Raw genomic sequence first — 23,299 nt, 5'->3', positions numbered from 1 at the left:
GGAGTGGTGTAGTCGGGGCCATCCCACCAGCATCCCCGGTGGGTGGGGCCCCTCCAGGGGCTGCGGTGGGCGCTCGGGACCGGCGTGCGCTCGTCTCCTCCAGCTGCCGTCTGCTGAGGGAAAGGCGTCCCGGGGTAGCAGGTGAGCTCTGCGGGCTCTCAGAGCGCGTCACCCAGTGCTTGGTCCTCACAGCCTTGCTGGGTGAGGCTGTCAACACCTCCTCCAGCAGTATCCGGGTATGAGGTATTCCATCAAAGGGAACATATATATGAATGAAGTTTTTCCCTTGAAGCCCTAAGGCTTTTTTTTTTTTTTAATTAACCATTTTGGTGGAAATCTTCAGATGTAGTATGTATATTCCTTTTGATCTATTAATCCAGTTATACTGAATATAGTGCAGCCCTTTCTTGATGACTTGGAGACATTCTGAGCCTCTCAAGAAACAGGGCGATTGCCCTTGGGCATGACTGAACTATAATGGAGTCTAAGTGGACTCCTAAACTGCGCGGCTTTTCTAGTGGTGAAGATTTGGGTGATTTGTCCGTCTTCTCCGTCACTGCCAGCTGTCACTGCTCAGTTCTTTCACTGCGGGCAGTAAGCGTTGTCTCAGAACAGTCGTGCAGCAGGGTTCCAGGAGGCGACCTGCCTGCTGGGCACCACACGTGGGGCTTCCAGTCTCTTTGGAAAGCTTGACCTAGAACAGCAGGAATGCCAGGGGCAGGCCAGCAGCAATTATGTCCCAGCCCAAATAAGGTGGCAGATTTCATCCCTGTGAGGGGCCTATAAAGAAAGGATGAGTCATAAAGAGAACAGGATTCCTGCTAAGGGCAGAGAACCAGGCAGCTGGGCCTAGGAGGTCATTACCACATTCGGGGCATAAGTCATCTCGTGCTCAGAAGCCCGCCTCTCAGTGCCCCCCAGAGGCGCGTGTAGTGGGCACGTGCAGCCTGCCCACCCTGCCTGGTTGGGGAGCCGGCATCAGGCACTTGGGGTCTTTTTTCCCACTGACGTCTGTTTCTCACACTAACGAAGCTGACCGACAGGTAAAGAGTTTTCCACATCACACAGGGCAGCCAAGAGATGTCCCACTAGTTCTACAGCCTTCTAATCCATCAGGTTTTCCTCTTCTCGTGGTCCTTAACAGAAGTGTCCACGGTATTCTTATGGATAATACCACTCAGTAAAACTGTTTAAAAAGGCAAGATCTTGCTTTGCTTTCTCTCTCCTCTGGGGAAATTTAAGGACCAATTAGCAGCCACCCATACAATTTTTTTAGAAGCAGGTTTAGAGTAGGGATTTTTTATTATTATTTATTTTTAGTGTAGTAAATCAGCCCATATCTCAGTAATTCGGGCACAAGCAGATGAGCCCCGTCAGGAAGCAGCAGCAGCTGGAGCGTGTGGTGACTCTCTGCAGACAGTGGAAGGGCCTGGTGACAGTGGGGAGGAGAACCGGCTCGGTCCTGGGTGGCCCGCGTGGACGGGGTCTTCAGCACTAGCCGTGTTCACGGTGGGGCTTACCAGCCCCAGGCCACCCATCGGTTACAAGAGTGTGGAGGAGGCTTTCCCCTCCCAGCTCTGAAGTCAGCCAGCACTGCAGAGATAGGCCTGGCCTGTGAGGAGGGAGGATCTCTGGCCCCGAGGGCGGGCCTCCTGAGGGTGAGGGCTGGCGTCCACCCAGGGCCACAGTGGGGGCGGCCAGCGTGAGCTCGTGTCTGTGGCCAGTGGTGCGCCGGTGCAGGGCATGCATCTTTAGAATAGGGAGGAGTTTCTAACCACAGATGACTGTTCCCTGGAGACTCTATAGACTGTGAAGCTTTTAAAATGTTAGTCTTTGTGTTACAAATTAGTACCAGCATTTGATTTTTCAAAAGTCAAGCTGACAGGTATAAAATGAAAACTAAACCACTTATTAAAAACCTTAGTCATATGATGTTGGGATTTGGATGGAAGGGAATATTTCTTACCTTATAGTAAAAATGAATAAATGTTAGAAAAACTCTTGGGGAAAAAATCATTAGTAAATAGGCCAAGTATAGATACAAATGGATTGGGGGGAAACAGAAAGAGGATTTTCTTCTTGCTGGGAGAAAACACTCAAAAGGCGCTTGGATCAACACACTCTAACTTACCAACCTACCAAGCTGCCTCGGGGAAGAGCAGCCTCTCCCGTGGGTCTCGGCGTTGGCCACCCCTAACCCCACCAGGGCAGCCGGCACCATGACCCATACCCATCGGCAGCTGTCCCCAAGCGCTGAGGGACACACAGTGATCTCCATTGAGGACAGCTGAAATGAACTGGTTTAGAATTGTGTAATATTCCTTAAGACACAGGGAGACACTCCATTGCCTTCAAATAGAGACAGTGGTGACCTGCTTCAGACAAGATTTTATACACATTCTCTTCCCTTGTTTATCCCATCACATGCATGTCATAGTTGACCCCCTTTCCGGAAAGGTTCTGTGAGGAGAGTCTGCTCTGTAAACAGAGCCTGACTCTCTCCCACCCCCCATGGTGCTCTGTGTTCCCGGATGTCTTTGCTTTCTGTTTAAAATGTCCTTGTTAATACATTCCAAGGTTTGAACTCCGTTCCTAGCTAAACCCCTTTCCTTGTTTACAGGGATTGAAATAGCCACATTCTGACCTTCTATTCAGTCTGGAACATCTATGGCAATGCGGACGCATTCTTTTCCCATGTGAGAACTGCATTTACCCAACACAGTTATGGAAAAGCAGAAAAGCTCAGGAAACTATCGACTCCACCCCTTTGTTTCTTCCCTCCCTGTTCTTTTTCACTTCAAAAGATCCGACTTTCTACGCAGCCTTAGATTAACCAGCCCCGTCCATCTTTCTTCCTGCTCAGGGGCCCAGGAAGGGGACAGAGGACCCTTAAGTCAGGTGTGTTGCTTATCGCCTCAGAAAGCTGGGGCGCCTTCCCAGTCCCCGCATCAGCTTTCTGTAGAGGCCCTGTCAGGGCCGGTGTGCAGAGCCCCACGTGGGCCCCAGGCACAGTCTCCTGGCTCTCAGCCTAGCCTGGGCATGATCAAGGCTGGGGGCCACGTCCCATTAATAGCCCATCGTTCCCGTTTCATTTGTCCTAGAGTCCAGGTGTCTGCATTTTTGCTACATGCAAGTGACTATGTCTGGAGTAGAGGATGGTGGAGACGGTCTCAGGGAGGGAAGTAATCCTTGTGAAAGCCAAGTAAGTGGCCTGGACCGTGAGAGCTCCAGCCAGGAGATGAGAAAGCCCTGCAGCCTGAAGGGATCAGGAAAGGCTGGAGGAAGTGGTGCTTAAACTGAGTTTTGACAGATAGTAGGGTTTGTGTATGCGGAAATACACTAACAGAAGCGGGGCACGTAAGAATGACTGTGTGGTCTTGTGGAAAATGGATTTTGATCAAGGTTTTGAGGGTCTTGGAGAGGCAGCGGAGATCTGAGCCAGGTAGCAGGAGGTGCTTTAGGAATTGTCACCTTACTGCCCAAAGCAAAATGCATGGTCTAGTGGAAACACGTACCGGGAGAGGCGAACCAAGCCGGTGATGGCGGTGTCAGAGTGACCTGAGAGTGCAGGGCGTGTCTGGGACGCATCCGTGTGAAGGCCAAGTGGTGAGTCTCGGTAGAGACGCGTTGCCTTTGAGGTCGTGGCAGAAACACCCAGGGCAGAGCTGATGGGAATGGGGAGAACTGCCCGGGAGCTGGCAACGTGCACTTGCCTGAAGGTGGCCTTTGAGCTCCGGAGAAGCAAGCAGACCTAGACCAGGCAGGCCCTGCCTCACCGAGCCAGGGGCTGTAAGAGCTTTGTCCTTCCTAAACTAGTGGGCGGCCCTCTCCAAGCCCATGCTCTGTGAGACGCCCCTCAGGTTCCCAGAGCCTGCGGGCTGCCCGCTGCTGTCCCCTGTGAGTTGTTCCGAAGTGGGAACTGCTGTTCCTTGGCCCTGGTTTCCTGGAATCGACGACATCCACGGCTTGGGTTGCTGGCATGGGGTCAAGTTTGGAATGACGTGGGACTTGTCATTCCAGGCCTGACAAGCCAAGACTGAGGAGGAAGGAAGCTGGCCTCGTCTCCGGGTCCCCAAAGCTGGTTTCCCTCCTCCGTGGACGGACAGACTGGCAGGTGGGGGAGGCCCCTTTGGCAGCCAGAGGGCCGCAGATCAGACGCGCGTGGGGACTGAGGCTCGTGAGTTCATTAGAGAACGTCGGCTGCTACAGCACCAAAGACCAGGCCTGGCCCTGTGACCCCCCATAACCCTGGGCACGTGCATTCCTGCCACCCACCCGGGCCTGCTGCAGGCCGCGCACACCTGGGCTGGATCGGGGGGTCCTGGTGCCCCACCCCCTGCTGGGTAGAAATCAGGCGGGAGAAGAGATGTAGCTTTCACGGGCGGGGGGGGGGGTCCTTCTGCTGGCCCTGCTGAGTGTCACAGTACGTGTGACCTGCACCAAAGATGGGGAGTGAAGGGTCCTGGCCTGCTTCGATTCCTCCGGCATTGAGTGGGTCTGGGGGGCTGATCCCCACTACTGTGCTGGGCACCAGGGGAAGCAAAGGAATTTTCCTAAAGGAGGTGATCACCTCCTGCTGGACAAATCCTGTACCAGAGAACTCGGAGAAACTGAAGGGAGGACACGGGGACCTGGCTCCCAGAGCTCGAGTTGGGAACATTTCTAAACCGAAGGGGACACTCGTTATTCTTTCTATAATCGTAACTAAATGATAGGCGAGGACTAATTTAATAGTTACAACAAGCTGAAGAGACAGGTAAGTGTTAATCTAACTTCAGAGAAGAGGTTCTGGATGTCCAGATCCCCACTCTTGAGAGCAGTGTCCTACCTTCTCCCCGTGGAGTTTTCCAGGAGCCACAGGTCTGTGGTTATTATATTTGGTCTTCTGACTTGTGGCTCATTAGTTTTACCCAACCAAAAACTAGGCTCTGACAAGATATACTGGGACATAGTTTAGATCCAGCTGGCACTGGACGGATCTGGGTGGGAGAGGAGTGTTCATTAAGATCGTCCAATTAGCTGTGTCTGAAAGAGTTTAACTCAGGGCAGGACAGGGGCTGTTAACAGCAAGGACGGCTTCCTCCCACATACAAAATTCTAGTAGTATATGCTGATTACTTCTACGTATACCTTTCCGGCAATCACAGATTTATGTGAGTCTGACCTGTTGGTAAGATGGCAAGAAAACAAGGGACTGGGGAGTTGGAGAGATGAAAGTAAAATGAGTGACAGAATAAGAGAAGAGCACCTACAATGCAGCCTTCACGTAAGTGAGTAAATCCAGACACAAAGGAGCTGAGAAGTGTTTAAGAAACTCCTGGGACCAGGGTGGGGGTCTGCCAGGGACGAAGTCTAGATGATTGTCCAAAGGCCCTTTATTCTGCCACGAAGCAAAACAAATATGAACGTTTCCTTGCAGGGGAGGGAGGGCTTGAAAAGATTCTAGTAAGAGAAAGATAAACAGAAATTAAATACCCACTCCCCGTGTTTGTAAAGCCAGACCACTGAGCGTCTGGCTTGTGAGTGGTCTTCATCTGGAGGGTCAGTGAGGATACTCCGTGTTTACAGAAAGGTGTACACATGCGCCATTGTGGGGGATCACCAGGAGTCTCTGAGCCGTGGCTTCTATACACTGGTGTCCCGAAACAGCCCCGTGGCTCAGAGGAAGACCACGCGCTTGTGAGACCCACTGCCCTTACATGCTTTCTTTCTCTTTCAGGCTGGAACCCGCCCAGTTTTGGTCCCTTCAAGACTCTGCCACAGCCTCTATCACACATCTGTTTTTCTCGAAGAAAAAAATACAATAAAAATGTTTTACTCTTTTACACTGTATAATTTGTAAGAAACCGTGTTATTTGTGAACGCATGGTCTGCCATTTCTGTACAGTTTGGAGATATTTTCGAATGAAACATAAAAGATGTCAACGATAAAATCAAGAGAGTGAGTATTTTTATACCAAACAAACATTTTAAGTGTGACAGGATGGATGATCTTACACTGGGCTGGATCACAGATTTTGTGCTTGACTTTTGAATGCTTGTAATTTAAAATATCTATTTTTTTCCTCTAAAAGAAGCTGCATGTTTAAGGCATGTTTTTAAATATTATCAAAATTTCCAGAATCATATGGTGAATGTATAGAAATCTGTTTCCCTGGCCTGAGTCCACGAGTAACGCAGCGTTAGATGTTAGAACTGCTAGTGCAGTACTTGGGGTTTACTTCCAGGTCTAGTAGGTCACCCTGCAAGACAATCAAAGGCCTCCAGGAGCTTCTATCCTAACGGCGGCAGGTTCCCAGCGGGGCAAAGCAGCCTTTCCTTGGAGCACATTCCTCACTTAGAAGAGCCCGGCAGCTCCCGAGGTAACTATACAAACTGTGGGCTGAGTGTTGGGTTTTGCCGTTTTCTTATGTTTTTCTTCTACCAGCACGCTCCTGTGTGTGCCCAGCTGACACGCGACTCCCCCGGTGAACGTGCTGAGTCTAAGGGGAAGCCTTGGCTTGGGAGGCCAGCCTGGGCCCAGGAGGCAGCCACCTTTGCCCGGCCCACCTGGCTGCAATGGGCAGCTCCCATCTCCCAAGTGATTTTGCAAAACATGGGTTGAACTGAGCTGGTGTTCCTGAGCCTTGGCAGCAGCAGGCCAGACACACCACTTAAAACATGATCTTGAATCCCATGTGCTCACCGTGACACTACCTGGCGTCTGGAATGAGTACTCATCAGCTTGCTTCAAGACTCCGTCAAAGCCGGTCAGTCTAGCGTGGTAAGCCGACACTTCCAGAGTCTGTGGCAGCTCACTCTCCCCCTTGTTGGAGAAGAGCCGGGTGTAAAAATACATTGACCTAAGAATTTTTAACTGCTGATATAGCTAAACATGACCACAAGCTTTCTTACTGATCTGCTCACGCTGTGCTGAAGATTTCGATGTTTTAATGACTATAGTATATATACATGGTTGGTGTCAGGTTTTCTAGTTTCATTATTTTCCATCAGAAGTAAAGAGAGCAACACACTTTTAGAAGCTCATCACAAAAAAAACGAAAGGAGCCAGGGGTGAGGGGCACTCACCCTCACAATAAATGACAGGAAGGAACGTCCCTGCCACACCCAAGCCCTGCTTAGGCCTTCATCGCCTCCTGGTTCGTGGTGACAGTTCTGTACTCTTGTTTCTAAGGAAAACAGCAACTTCCACCCAGTCTATTATGCTTTTATAAACTGTTTAAAGGTACTTTTCTATTGTCATTTTTAAGAATAAAGTGCTAATTCCAGCTGTCACACCACTGCTTGCCATATTCCTTTTTGTAAGAGCAACCCAGTGCATCCACACTGCAGACCAGGGAGCGTTTTTGCTCCCATTTTCAGGTCTGGACAGAGCTAAGCACTGGCCCTCGAGCCCAGGACAGAGGGGCTAAGGGAAGAAAGGGGCAGGGATGGGAGCGTCTGGACAGCCCATGCCAGGGCTCTACTGGGGGCACCTGCTAACTGACGGACGCAGCGGCCGTGACCAGAGCCTCCCGACCCACAGGAGGGTCGCCAGGGAGAGTCACACACCTTTCTTGATGCCTTTTACTGCACTCAGCAGACCCCACATCCTCCTCAGGCTACAAAGCTTGAGCTCAGGCCTATCTATCTGAAATCTGTATTTGTGGTTTTCTACGGACCTAGAGTAAGAAATATATTCTATTGAGAAGCCAGGCCTTGATAGCCAAGACCATAAAGTGCTTTATATAAATATATTCTCACCAACTCCTCTTCCCCCAAAAGGGGGAGGGGGCCATAGCACTCAATTCCAACTAATGGCAACCAACCACCACGAGCAGCTATTCGTCTCGCTGGGCACTGACGTTATTGGTTCTGTGGTTTGGATCTCACGTTCCTTTTACAGAGAAGACTAGCCACCAAAAGTGGGTGAAGGCAGAAAAGGACCACACGGCTCAGCGCCCTGCCCAGGCTCTGCAGGCCACATCTGCCATGGCTCCGGGATCATGGCTCTGGGACAGGCTTGATGATGCGCTTTGCCTTCCGCCCATCTGGGACCTCCCAACTCCAAGGCACCAGAGACGAGCCAGACAGCCTAGGAATTGAGGGTGCCTCCCACGGAAGGGCTGAACACAGTCACTGCCATAGGTTTTTGCACAAAGGGCCTTGGGGTGGATGAGTGAGTGCCTGGGTCACCACTGCTGTGCAAGTAACAAGTCTGGACAGGACCTACCTGTCTAGCATGAGCTCCAGACACAACCCCACTTGAACACTTGACCACCAGCTTCATTTTGTGTCACCCCACGGAGCACAAACACTGGAACTGGGAATTCGCGATAAGAAAAGGGCAGGTCTGTCTGTTCCCTCTTACTTCTGCGCATAATGTCCCAGTCTGTAGACTCCAGCAAGATGATAACTAAGCCATCCGTTGTTACCAAGTAAACCCTCCACTGGGAGGGGAGATGTGCTGCTTAGAACACAGGACTAATGTCATAAAACTGGCATTAAGTACTAAAATTAAGTACTATGCCTTCTACCTCTATAACAAAATTACAAATTAAAGGAATCTAGAAAAGAACCTTAAAACTTGCAAAATGAAAGTTACAGTATAATCATAAAGGCTTCAAATTCCCAGTACCTGAATACATGTCCAAACCTACTTTCATAGGAGAGGAAGCATGGCTGGACACCCCAAGAACTCTTGGTGTCTGTGTCACGGTGACATATAGGAATCAACTAGTTATTTCTGAGTGCTTTGGGCAAGGCATGCTTAGCTCAAGGAATACAAGCAGACTTCCTACTGTATCCCCCACTTATCACTGGGACGTCCAACTGTTAGGTGAAAAGTGTATTCTTACCCAGTGTGAAGAGAATTTTCAGCACGCAGTTGCTCTCTCACTCTTCCAATGTCATCCCTGTTCTATCACACCTCCTCATGACATCAAACAACTGGACAACATTCTGAGAAGGCAGAAGAGTGTGTTACTAGTGATGTGTTATCTGAAATGTTGGTCCTCAAAACGCCTGCACTGAAACTCATGACTGTGATGCTGAAAAACCATACTGAGTCAGCTAACTGATAAGGCCCTCTAAACAGGAAAACACTTAACTGCCACAGTGAAGCTCTGTCTACTGCTGCAGAACGTCCTGGCTGGTACCCAACTCCCCTAGACTGGCCTGGCTCTAACCACCCCAAGCCCCCAGATGCCAATATGCCGTGAGGAACCTTCCTGACCTTCCTCAGGTGCTGCTTCACCAGGGCTTCCACAGTACAAACCACACTTCCTTGCTTTGTGAGGGGAAAGGGCCCTGTGACCATGAACCGTAACAACATGCCCATAAATCAAGACCCAGGGAAGCCTTCCACTCCCCACTGCTCACACCCGTCTCTCATTTGAAGTGAAACTCTCACCATGCTAACTAACAGTAAATTAGAAATTTACTTAGGCTAGATTAAATTAAACCCAAACTTCTTCTCTGGGCAAAAGGACACACCTACATGGAATAGGAAATGATGCTCAGGTTAAAATATTTACCTGGACAAAAGAGCACTTTTCCCCTAAAACTAGAATGCAGAAAAGTCCAAAATCTCATGACAAGTCAAGTGCAAGGTAAACCTGACTTTGGTGTTTCTGAAGCTGATCCTGCCAAGGTCAGGCTATGACTTACAGCAGTGTCTCCTATTAGTATCCTTCTGTGTTTTCACTATTTTTTTAAAAAATTAAGGTAAGTCTGCACTGAACATCCTTTAACCCCTGCAAAGTTCTGGGTGGCTGAAAGTCACTGGGTTCTCACAGGGTCTTGAGACCACATGGTTTGAGTCACAGGAACGTGCTGGCCCATCTCCAAACCAGGAGAGCTGGACAAGTGCTACAGGCCTAACTGTCCAAAGGGCCCATGGCAGCAGCCTTGCCACTTCGCCTGAGAGCACCAGCACATCTCTAATGGAAATCCCATTATGAAGGAAAATGCACTTTTGCTTTTTGAACTGTGGCCAGAAGGAAGGTCGACAGCACAATGCCAGGGCCTATTCTAGCTCTGTGTTTCCAAAGTGCTCATTCAACATGACGCTCACAGGACAGGGATTCCAAAGTCCGGTTCATCTGAGAAGTGGTTTCCAAGAGGTCCTTGGGCCTCCCCCACCCTCTGCTCCCCACAGAACATCTATCTCTCAGAACAAGCCCAAAAAACACACCCGAGGAGAGGATGGACTGTCCTACGTGAAGCTCCAAGGGCGGCAACACGTGATACAGGTCATCGCGCTGTCTCCACACACAGCACCCCAGCTTCGCTACACAGCAACAGTGCTGGACCCAGCTTGTTAAGAACAGTCAATAAAACCTTAAAAAACACAAAATTATCTTCCCCATAAATAAATCATTTTTGCAAGTAAAAACAGTAGCTAGGAGGAAGAGGGGAGTCTCATTTTCTATGCCTCATTTTCTATGCCTCAGAAAACCATTATTAGCTGATATGAACTGGGGAACTTACAAATCCAAATGCCCCATTCCCACATCCAGAACGTTCTTTCTGCTAGTGACTTCAGTCAGCTCACACAAGGACCAAGGGCTGTATGTCTGCAGTGCCCTTGCTATAAACAATGGAACGGGAAGTAGCTGCACTGCCTCGTCGCTGAGACTCTGCTCCACACGTATCAAGCGCTGCTCCAACCCCCGAGTCCCACCATCATCTCGCCACACTTAGAGGATGTAACAGCAACAGTCAAATGTCATTTTTTACACTTTTGGGCTCAAATATATTTTAGCTATCCCCTAAAAGCCTCGGCTTACGGTGATGAATTATAGATCAAATGCACTACAAACTGTCTTAAACTTTCAACACACCCAGACACGCCCATTCCAACTTCCTTCTGTTAAACAGGCCACAGACCCAGCAGAAACGGGCAGAGGTAAGAACGTGACTTTGACTTTAACTTGAATTTCTGGTGGATATGTTTCTAGGTGCCCAGAAAAACTGGTAAAGAACTTCTTTCTTTTTATTACAACCCTCAAATACAACTGGGTTCGTATCACAATTTCCCACAAAGACTATATCCCTCCCCACATGTCAAAACAGCCAGAAAACAATTAACAAAATGGAAACAGTAAAGTCCTCACCTAACAATAATTACTTTAAACATAAGTGGATTAAATCCTCCAATCAAAATACCCAGAACTGCTGAATGGATTAAAAAACAAGATCCAATAATATGCTGCCTATCAGAGACTCACTTTAGCTTTAAAGACACAGACTGAGAGCAAAGGGAATAAGATATTTCAGGCAAATGGTATTCAAAAGAAAAGCAGGCATAGCTATACTTATGTAAGACAAAATAGACTTTAAGAATGGTAAAAAGAGACAAAGAAGGTCATTATACAATGATAAAAGGATCAATCAATCAAGAATATATAACAATTGTTGGAAATTCCCTGGCAGTCCTGTGGTTAGGACATGGCACCTTCACTGCCAGGACCCAGATTCAATCCCTGGTCAGGGACCCAAGATCCTTCAAGCCGTGTGGCGCAGCCAAAAAACAACAACAAAAAAGAATACATAACAATTGTAAATACTTACGCACCCAATCAGAGCACCCAAACATATAACCAAACCTAATAGAACTAAAAGGAGAAATAACCTGCAATAAAGTAATGGTTGGGGACTTTAATATCCCACTCTCTACAATAGACAGATCATCCAGACAGAGGATCAGTAAGGAAACAGGATTTGAACAACACTAGAGACTAAATGTACCTAATAGACATATACAGTTGACTCTTGAACTACATGGGTCCACTTATGTGTGGATTTTTTTTCAATAAATACACACTACAGTACTATACAATTCATGGTTGGTTGAAACCACAGATACAAGGGCCAACTAAAGTTACATGCAGAATTTTGACTGTGTGGGGCTTCCACACCCCTATCCCCCATGTTTTTCAAAGGTCAACTGTACAGAACATTCTACCCAACAACAGAATAGGCATTCTTCTCAAGCACACATGGAATATATTCTATGACAGACCATACGTCAGGCCACAAAACAAGCCTTAGCAAATTCAAAAAGACTGAAATCATACCAAGTATCTTCTCCAACCAGATGGGATGAAACTAGAAATAATAAAAGGGGGAAAACTGGAAAATTCTTGAACATATGAAAATAATGCTCACCTGAACAACCAATGGATCAAAAATGAAATTAAAGGAGAAATTTAAAAGTATCTTGAGACAAATGAAAATGGAAACACAACACACCAAAACTTATGGGATACAGCAAAAGCAGTTCAAAGAAGGAAGTTCATAGCAATAAACACCTACATTAAGAAACAAGAAAAATCTCAAACAACTTAACTCTACACCTTTAGAAAACAGAAAAAGTACAAACTGAGCCCAAAGTTAGCAGAAGGAAGGAAATAAAAACGACTAGAACAGAAATAAATAAAACAGAAAAGCAGTAGAAAAGATTAACCAAACTAAGAGTTGGTTTTTTGAAGAGATAAACAAAACTGATAAACCTCTAGCTACACTAAGGAAAAGAGAGGATCCAAATCAACAAAACTATAAACGAAAAAGGAGACATTCCAAGTGACACACAAAGAATCATAAACAGCTACTATGAACAACTATATACAACAAACCAGACAACCTAGAAGAAATGGAAAAATTATTAGAAACATATAACCTACCAAGACCAAATCAGAAGAAATAGAAAATCTGAAAATACCAATTGCTAGAAACAGTCAGTAATCAAAAATCTTCCACCAGGGACTTCCCTGGTGGTCCAGTGGCTAAGACTCCGTGCTCCCAATGAAGGGGGCCCAGGTTTGATCCCTGGTCAGAGAACTAGATCCCACATGCTGCAATTAAAGATCCCGCACACCGCAACTAAGACCCAGTGTAGCCAAATAAATAAATTAAAAAAAAAAGTCTCCTAATGAAGAAAAGCCCAGGCCCAGATGGCTTCACAGGGGAACTTCATCAAACATTTAAAGAAGAGTTCATGCCAATCCTTATCAAACTCTTCCAAAAAACTGAAGAGGAGGGAATATTCCCAAACTCATTTTATAAGGCTAGCATTACCCTAATATCAAAGCCAAAAAAGTACACTACCAGAAAAGAAAACTAAAGGTCCATATCCCTGATGAATATAGATGCAAAACTTCTCAATAAAATACTAGCAAATTGAATTCAGCAGTACAGTAAAAAGATCATTCACCATCATCAAGTAAGATTTATCCTTGGGATGCAAGAATGGTTCAACATACATAAATCAATTTGGTATGTCACATTGATAGAAAGAAAAAAATCATATGATCATCTCAAAAGATGCAGAAAAAGCTTTCCAAAAAATTCAACATACATTCATGATAAAACACTCTTAACAAATTAGGTACAGAAGGAACATATCTTAACATAATAAAGGACATATAAGTCCACAGCTAAATGGTGATGGGAAAACTGGACATTCACATGTACAAGTATGAAACTAGACCCCTAACTTACACCACTCACAAAAATTAAATCAGTGGATTAAAGACTTAAATGTAAGACCAAAATGCATATAACTCCTAGAAGAAAACACAGGAAAAAAGCTCCTTGACACAAGTCTTGGCAATAAACTTTTGGATACAACTAAAGCACAAGCAACAAAATCGCAAATAGACAAGTAGGACTATATCAAACTAAAAAGCTTCTGAACATCAGAAGAAATAATAAAATGAAAAGACAATCTATGGAATTGGAGAAAATATTTGCAAACCATTTATCTTATGATAAGAGGGTCACTATCCAAAATATATAAAGAACTCATACAACTCAATAACAAAAAAATAAATAAAAAATAATCCAATTAAAAGATGGACAAAGGACCCGAATAGACCTTCATCCAAGTAAGATATACAAATGACCAACAGGTACCTGAAAAAATGCTCAACATCATTAATATAATCATTAGTGATGCAAATCAAAAGCACAATAAGCTATCACCTCACACCTGTCAGAATGGCTAGTATCAAAAAGACAAGAGATAACAAGTGCTGGTGAAGATGTAGAGAAAATGGAATCCTTGCGCACTGTTGATGGGGTTGTAAACTGGTACAGCCACTGTGGGCGGAAGTTCCTCCAAAAGTTAACAGAAACTACCATATGATATTGCAATTTTACTTCTGGGAATATATCTGAAGGAAACAAAAACACAAGTCAAAAAAGAGATATCTGAACCCCCATGTTCACAGCAGCATTATTTACAATAACCAAGACATGTTCCCTAGTGGATGAATGGATACACGCAGATACACATACATACATACACACACACACACACAAATAAAACCTTATTCAGCCATAAAAGGAGGAAATCCTGTCACTTGCAACAACATGGATGGGCCTTAATGGCATTATGCTAAGTAAGTCATACAGACTAAGCAAATACCAAATGATCTCATTTATATGTAGATTCTTAAAAGAAAAACCTCACAGAAAAAGATCAGATTTGTGGTTACCAGAGGTGTGGGCCAGGGTGAGGGGAAATTGGACAAAGGTGGTCAAAAGGTACAAACTTCCAGTTTTAAGATAAATAAGTACTAGGGATGTAATGTACAGCAAGAGGACTACAGATAGCACTGCTGTATGATACATGTGAAAATTGTTAGAAGTAAATCCTAAGGAGTTCTCATCGCTTGTTTTTGGTATGTATATGAAATGAGTGACATTAAACTTACTGTGGTAATCATTTTATGATGTATGTAAGTCAAATCTTATGCTGTGCATCTTAAAACTTACACAGTGCTGTATGTCAACTGTATCTCACTAAAACTGGTGGGGGTGGGTATGTATAGACCAGAAAAAGTAGGTATACTTGGAGATAAGCCAGCTCCAGATTTTTTTTTTTTTTAAAAAGAGAGCTAGTTTATGCCATAAAATATTAAAGCTCTTCCTTACTAGCAAAAATCCTCTACAAAGCAAGACAGATTGAGTTTCCCATTTTCTAAATTATCCTGAGGAGTCTCAGTTTTACATCTTTTCATGCCATATTTTGGGGCTTGGATATAAGGAGGTAAGATGACACTGAAATAGGATGACACTGATAATGGATGAGAAGTAAACAAAAAGGATAAAAACTAAAACAGCAAAAAGGCTCCTTGTCATCTGCACAAAGTACTGACTGCTTTGGACTATCATCATACCTTTTCTGAGAACACCAAACCTTGCTTTTATAATCTACCACAATATGATATGAGAACCATAACTATCACCCCGAAGGGCCACCACAGACCATAAAACAAGCACAGATAAGGAAAATGGGTAGTTTACCATAGAATGATGGAATGACCACAGATTTCCCCAAAAGTCACCACAACTCTTAACCCACATGTGTGACAGCAGCTCTCCTGAGCTCAGCCAGTGATTGGGAGACAGAGGGAGTCTCTGAAAGAAGAACCTCAGGGCCAAGCCCCATCAGGGCTGGGACACAGTCATGTCTTCATCCTTGCTGGAGATGGCATGAGAACATGATGTGCAAAATCCAAGAGGCTAAATACTGATTTACCCTTTTAAAAGCAAGCATTAAAAAATCACATGTAGTGTACCTTTACTGCTTCACCTGCTACCAAGAGGCACACCTTGGGTTCCAACTGTGAAATCCACACACTCAGCAATGCAGCCCAGACCTCGGTCTCCAACAGCATTCCAGACACCACCTGTGGGAGTCAAAGACGAGCTGCCACCCGTCACTGCCAAGAATGGAAAGAAGCAAACTGAACTCACTGACATCTCAGAGCTCCTTCTACAACGATTTTATTATAAATATGCTCTTTTGGAATAAACAAATACTGCATTCAAGACTATCGGCAAACCTGTTCTAAGGTAATGAAAAGGAAAATGGAACCAGGAACCACTTAGAAGTAGAGATAAATAGCAAAGTCACCTGTATGCCATGCTGAGCGCCTTTCCCCCAAGAAGGAGGTTAACAGGGGACATAACATTTCTCATTAGCCCATTAATGAAAATAAGCTTCAAGTTTGGTAATTTGCACTAGTTCTGTAAACTGAACTGCTCCTGTCCTCGGTCCTAAGAAGTAGAATGGGAAGACGGTCAGTCTTCAGATCCCAGCGTCAACGAGGAAGATCTTGACTTTGTAACTCTTTGCTCTCAGACAAAACTGTCTACTACTTGCCAGGAGTGATGTCAGAGTAGTCCTTCAGCACCCCGGCCAAGTGCTCATTGTGAGTTTTAAACCGTCGCTTTTTCTGTGAAGCTGGCTTTTTCCTTCTCTGAATAGGAGCCTACAGGAAAAGGTAAAGACAGTTAGAAACAATGGCTACTCAGAGCGGTAATATGGGGAGGATTTACAAAAGATGCCCCAGAAACCAGCAGCAAAGAGATGCAGGGTTTGTGACCTTTTTTCTGTTCTGCAGCCCAGCCTCACACACACCAATCCACACAATCCTTGTTCGAAAACACAGACCAGGGCTTTCTGTTACAGTGAAGTGCATACCTCCACCTGGAATAAATGGGCTGGCATGAAAACTAACCAGAACTATTGTAGGCATGAAGTGGGTAAAAAGAGAGACAGTAAATCTCTTTTGTTTTTCATCTCTATTATCAGGTTTAAAATTTTATCCACCATTAATTACCAATAAAACAAAGACCTGAAGCAAATACAGCAAAATATAGAGATATGGGCAAATTGGGAAGTGGATGAACACAGAAAGATTTGTTAAATATTATCCTCTTTTCTTCACTGTATACCTGAAATACTAATATCACATAATATTAACAAACTAAGCAATGACGGGAAACCATGAAGTGCTGCAATCACGCTAATTCTTGGAGATCACTGGCAATAAATTTCCCCTTTTAAAGGAGTCCTAAAACTTCACTGAATAAAACACTAAGCCACAAACAAGTCAAGCTACAAAGGCACGATGGTGGACAGGGAAGGAGGGTGTTAGTGAAATAGTTCTCATCCTGGCTTTGACCCTGGGCTGCAGAGAGCTGGTTAGCTGGTAAAGGAATTCACAGGTCTTCATTCAATTACAAATCCCTCCAATGAGCAGGATTTGGGGGCTATAAAGACAGTAATATCTGGTTCCTAAGGGATCTGAAAGTCAACAAGGATAATTCAGTGTGATCAGGGCTAGGGCAAAGCCAGGCACCGAGACCACCGGGCTCCGGGAGCAAGAGGGGTGGGGGGTGCGGTGAAGACCATAAAGGCCAGAACGATGAAGCAAGCCCCTGGCAGAAACTGGGAGCACAACACGTGGGCACTGCACGCCCTATGGCTGGAGCTTAAGGGCAGGCACTGACTGCCGGGGAGGCCCTCACATACCTGGCGAGCAGCCCCTGAGGGCAAAGAGATCCGTTGGCCCTCAGTACACCAGACGTGATCTGAATGCATCTGACCAAGGTCACAGGATTAGGACACAGAAAAAACTGGAAGGGAGAACTACCTACCTACCTGCTCTTCCGAGAGCTGCACAGGACACAGGCTAACAGTTCAAAGAGCAGAGGATTACATTTTCTTCTAGAGAGTACGTACCACTTTCTTTGGTCCAGATTCCTGCATGGAAGAAATACCCTGTCGCTTCAGATACTCTTCAATTTTCTCCTCATCCATTGAATCCACAGTGACACTCCTCCACAGTTTCTGAAACTCTGTGCCAACAAGACAGTAGTTACTGTACAATAGATGTTTACAAGCTATAACATCTCAGTGTGATCGAAATCAGGCTTCGATATTATCTCCTCTGATCTCAATGAGCACATCTGAGATTTCATTATAAAAACAAAGGAAGACAGGAACATTCAGATGCTGGACACAGCAGCAGAAGGGCCTGGGAACACGAACTGCATCCCTACAGACCAGATCAGCACTGCTCTATTTTTAGAGCCTGTAAATGAAGGCCATGTGATTGAGCCTCCCAGCTTTCCTGGGAAGAAAGGCAGTTGACCCTCTCCTTTAATCCCAGAAATCAGTTCTCCATTGAAATAGTTCAAATTCCTGATCATCTCTCATGAGCTCAGTATAGCCCACTTCCTCTCCTACAGGAAAAGAGAAACAGGGAGATGAGGAACCAAAGTTTTATACGGAGGAGTTACAAGAGCCTATTTGCAAAAAAGGCCTTTTGAAATCAAACAAATGTGGGATGGGTGACTAAGAGGTGATAAAAGTGAGGGGAGGAATACTGAGACAGTAACACTGTCTCACATGCCCTGGAAGACAAAGGAGAAAGGCCCTCCATCCAGCCTACTCCTTGTTCTCAGAGACCCCGGCCCCTTTGCCACACCACCATTTCTGCAACCAAAAGAGATCACAATTGGGACATGTCCAGAATGAAACTCGAATGCATCTTAAATTCTGTCCCTAAAGAGAGGCTCAAATAACCAGGTTTCACTTCATTATTAACATCTACATTCCAACACACAAAAAATGTCTTATGATGGCAAATCATAAGACATTTGTACTCTGGATGGTAAAAGAGGCAAGTTCGCTGGGTGCCCTGAGGCTGGGGGCTGGGCCCCTGCTCACCAGAGACCTCTCTCGCATGTGCATGCGCACGCCCACTCACACTGCAACACCACCTACCCCCATCCCCACCCTCCTCCTTGTCATGGCATCCTGGAGGCCTAATCCAGGTGGCGCCGGCAACGCCCCCTGCCTTACTTTCAGGTAAAAAGTGACAATGGAGAGAGGTCCATTCACAAGCTGTAAACAAAGTAGGCATGAGATACTGTGCTGAACCAGACTGTTCTCCTCTTTCCTATTTCAATACGTATTACAAGAAGCAAATGATGCTCTAACAGCTGGGGCTCCAGTGATACTTAGGAAATCCGTTTTCTGCCACACACGGAAAGGCTTTTGCTGATGGTGACCAAATGCAAAAATGACAATCTACTACAAAGAATTCAACCTGGGCACAAAGTTATTTCAATCCAAAACATCTCTAAATAAAAAAATTTTTAGGGCTTCCCTGGTGGCACAGTGGTTGAGAGTCCGCCTGCCGATGCAGGGGATGCAGGTTCGTGCCCCAGTCCGGGAGGATCCCACATGCCGCAGAGCGGCTGGGCCCGTGAGCCATGGCCGCTGAGCCTGCGCGTCCGGAGCCTGTGCTCTGCAACGGGAGAGGCCACAGCAGTGCGAGGCCCGCGTACCGCAAAAATAAAATTAAAAAGAAAAAAATTTTTTTTTTATTTCTTTCAATACATTAAGAGTTCTTTTTCCTATATGCTCCCTGAACTTTCATCTGCATAGATTACAGAAATCAGTTAGCAGATGACAATCAATTGTTTGCATGACTTTCTCAGCCCCTTGAAGGGCTATAAGCTCCTCGGGAGCGGATATTTTTTTTAAGTTTCCTACTATGGTTGGCACTGAATTTAGCACATCCTCAACAATCTGATCACTGAATGTATGTTATTCTCTGGGCATCACAGAGTATCTGTTTTCTTTTTACATTTTTTAAACTTTTTTATTTTAAAATAATTTTACATTAATAGAAGAGTTGCAACATTAGTACACAGAACTCCAGTACAGGTTTTGCCCAGCTTTCCCTAATGTTAACACTGTATATGATCTTAGTAAAATTATCTAAACTAATAATACAAGCCTATTAACTAATCCACAGATCTTATTCACATGTCACCAGTTTTAGCACTTGCGTCCTCATCCTGGTCGTCATGGTCCGGCACCACACCTGGGATCCCACTGTGTTTAGCTGCCGTGTCTCCTTGCTCCAGGCTTTAAGTGTGCCCAGTGTCTCCTCATCTCTCAGGACCATGACACTTCTGAGGAGTTTCTGTAGTTATTTTATACAACGGCCCTCAATGTGTGGTTGTCTGCTATTTCCTTGTGATTAAATTGAGGCTATACATTTTGGGCAAGAACATCACAGAGAAGACATTGTGCCCTTCTCAGGACCTAACATCAAGGGTCCATGATGTTCACATGGCTTATTACTGGGGCTGTCAGACGATCACTGGTTAAGGTGGTGTCTGTCAGATTTCTCCACCATGAAGCTATTATTTTTCCCTTTGTAATTAATAAGCACCCTGTGGGGAGATCTACTGAGACTATGCCTAAACACCCTGTTTCTCAGCACACGTTAGCTCACTAATTTCAGCATCCATTGATGGCTCGTGCCTACAACAACTGATCCTTGTGGGTTTGCCTAACGGCATGTTACTTCCGTCATTCCTTTCATGCGTATGGATTAGGATTCTATAAGGAAGACTACTGAACAAATGGATCTGATTCTCGATCCAATCTATCTATTCAATTGTTAACTTAGTATGGATTCATGGATATTTATTTTATTTCATGGATTATAACTCATTACTATCATTATTTATTTTCTTGTTCAAATATCCTGGCTTTGGTCATTGAGTCCCTTCAAATTGTCCCTGGCTCTTTTTGACTTGCTTCCCTTTTTTGTTGTTTGGGGGTTTTTTGAGCATTTTCTTACTTTCTGGTACCAAAACATGTTCCAAGCTCATCTTGCATTTCCCCAAACTTGGAATCAACTCTTCACCAAGGAGTCCTGACTCCTTTTACTGGAGAATGGTATTTCGAAACCAAGATCTAGGCATCCTAGTCTCTTTTTCTAGCAATCACTTTTCTTTTTTTGAAAACAGCAAATGATTAGGGGACATGAAATTTAAAGACAAATGATTTGTTTTAGGAGATTATCTCCAAGTATCATGGAAGTCAGTCAGGCTCTAAATTATAAGGGTAAATAAAATAGGAATTGTTTAAAAATCTGCTGTCTTTTAACAGAAAAGAAAGGCTAGAATTTTAAAACTCAGATTTGACCCTTTCAAGTGAAGGGAACCCTGTCCTACTTGAGCTAAGAATGAAAACTGTGTAACAGAAAGTATGCCCGAGAAGGAAAGAAAATAAGCAAATTCATTAATAAGGCTTTGCTTAAGTTCCCAAATAACTCATTCATATTTTGGCTACACCCAGAGCTTTCCTATGAAATACAAAACTAGTAGAATAGTACAGACTGTGGCAAAAGAGGGCCTGGATGTGGAACCCAGTGACACTATTTACTAACTATGTCACATGGGAGAAGTTACTTAACCTCTCTAGCTCAGTTTCCTGACCTGTAAAATTGGGATAATAATATGTATTTCATAAAGATGTGGGTATAAAATGAGTTAATATCTATAAGGCACTGAGAATAATGCCTGCAAAGGAAAAAGCACATATCTGTCATAGTTACCATCATCCTCTGAGGTCTATCATCTCTTATTTCTGAGTGCTAATGCCTTTAAGGAAGGCAGATGAATCTGGCTGCTTTCAATAAGCATGACTCATCTGAGATTTATCCATGTTGTTGGGCATGTCAGTACTTCGTTCCTTCTTATTGCGAAGCTGTATTCCATTGTAAGGATGTACCACACTTGGGGGCGATGAAAGAACTGTTAAAGGACATCTGAGTTGTTTCCATGTTTTGGCTGTTATGAATAAAGCTGATATGTACATGGATTTTGAGTGAACTTGGGTAAAAACCTAAAAGTGGTACGGCTGGGTCATACGTACAGTATACGTATTACAGCATACTAATAAATATGACGACCTACACCTCACACTATATGCAAAAATTAATTCAAAATGATCAAAGATCTAAATATAAGAGCTAAAACGGAAACTCTTTGAAGAAAAAACAGAAGTAAATATTGGTGTTGTTGGAATAGGGAATGGTTTCTTAGATATGACAGAAACACAAGCAACAAAAAGACAAATACATAAATTGTACCTCATCAAGATTAAAAACGTTTGTATCTCAAAGCACACCAACAAGAAACTGAAAAGACAACTCATAGAATGGACAATATTCACAAAACATAACTCTTTTAACAGACCTGTATCCAGAATAAAGAACTCTTTAAAATTCTATAATAGGACCTTCAAGATGGCAGAGGAGTAAGATGTGGAGATCACCTTCCTCCCCACAAATACACCAAAAATAGATCTACATGTGGCACAACTCCTACAGAACACCTACTGAATGCTGGCAGAAGACCTCATACTTCCTAAAAGGGTGCATAAGGAGAGGGGCACCGCCTAAACAAGCTTCAGAGACGGGCACAAGCCACAGCTATCAGCGTGGACACCAGAGACGGGCATGAAACGCTAAAGTTACTGTTGCAGCCACCAAGAAGCCTGTGTGCAAGCACAGGTCACTATCCACACCTCCCCTCCCGGAAGCCTGTGCAGCCCACCACTGCCAGGGTCCCATGATCCACGGACAACTTCCCCAGAAGAACACAAGGCGCGCCACAGGCTATTGCAGCATCACACTGGCCTCTGCCACCACAGGCTTGCCCTGCATTCCGTACGCCTCCCTCACCCTGGCCTGAGTGAGCCAGAGCCCTCGAATCAGCTGCTCCTTTAACCCCATCCTGTCTGAGCGAAGAACAGATGCCCTCAGGCGACCTACATGCAGAGGCGGGTCAAATCCAAAGCTGAACCCCGGGAGCTGTGCGAACAAACAGGAGAAAGGGAAATCTCTCCGAGCAGCCTCAGGAGCAGCAGATTAAATCTCCACAATCAACTTGCTGTACCCTGCAACTGTGGAATACCTGAATAGACAACGAGTCATCCCAAAACTGAGGCGGTGGACTTTGGGAGCAACTGTAGACTTGGGGTTTGCTTTCTGCATCTAATTTGTTTCTAGTTTTATGTTTATCTTAGTTCAGTATTTAGAGATTATCATTGGTAGATTTGTTTATTTATTTGGGTGCTCTCTTCCTTTTTTTATATATTTTTCTTTTTCTCTTTTTGTGAGTGTGTATGTATATGCTTCTTTGTGTGATTCTGTCTGTATAGGTTTGCTTTTACTATTTGTCCTAGGGCTCTGTGTGTCCAGGTTTTTTTAGTATAGTTTTTAGCACTTGCTATCATTGGTGGATTTATTTGTTTAATTGCTCTTTTTTAATTATTTTATTTTAATAACTTCTGTTTCTTCCTGTTTTTTCTTTTCTCCCTTTTCTTCTGAGCTGTGTGGCTGACAGGGTCTTGGTGCTCTGGCCAGGTGCCAGGCCTGAGCCTCTGAGGTCAGAAAGCCAAGTTCAGAACACTGGTCCACCAGAGACCTCCTGGCCTCTCATAATATGGGAGAGAGCTCTCCCAGAGATCTCCATCTCAACGCTAAGACCCAGCTCTGCTCAACGACCAGCAAGCTCCAGTACTGGACACCCCATGCCAAACAACTAGCAAGACAGGAACACAACCCCACCCATTAGCAGAGAGGCTGCCTAAAATCATACTAAGTTCACAGACACCCCAAAATACACCACCGGACACGGTCCTGCCCAC

General features: G+C 44.9%; 2 protein-coding genes across 3 annotated transcripts in view; one reads left to right on the top strand and one right to left on the bottom strand.

Annotated features, from left to right (window-relative positions):
- RBPMS (RNA binding protein, mRNA processing factor) overlaps window positions 1-7,546 on the top strand; it is a 187,341-nt gene extending 179,795 nt beyond the window's left edge. For both annotated transcript variants that reach the window (XM_079909030.1, XM_079909029.1), the window contains one exon: window positions 5,720-7,546. The gene's annotated coding sequence lies outside the window, so the exon portion shown is untranslated. The remainder of the gene's footprint in view (window positions 1-5,719) is intronic.
- Window positions 7,547-8,741: 1,195 nt separating this feature from the next.
- GTF2E2 (general transcription factor IIE subunit 2) overlaps window positions 8,742-23,299 on the bottom strand; it is an 82,114-nt gene continuing 67,556 nt past the window's right edge. The window contains exons 7-8 of the mRNA XM_079909026.1: window positions 17,519-17,634; window positions 8,742-16,262 (exon numbers count right to left, since the gene is read on the bottom strand). Of these exons, the coding sequence (XP_079765152.1) occupies window positions 16,146-16,262; window positions 17,519-17,634 (233 nt within the window). The 3' untranslated portion in view covers window positions 8,742-16,145. The remainder of the gene's footprint in view (window positions 16,263-17,518; window positions 17,635-23,299) is intronic.

This window comes from Stenella coeruleoalba (assembly GCF_951394435.1).
Source record: "Stenella coeruleoalba genome assembly, chromosome: 21".
Classification (NCBI taxonomy): domain Eukaryota; kingdom Metazoa; phylum Chordata; class Mammalia; order Artiodactyla; family Delphinidae; genus Stenella; species Stenella coeruleoalba.
This window is presented reverse-complemented; position numbering and strand designations above follow the sequence as displayed.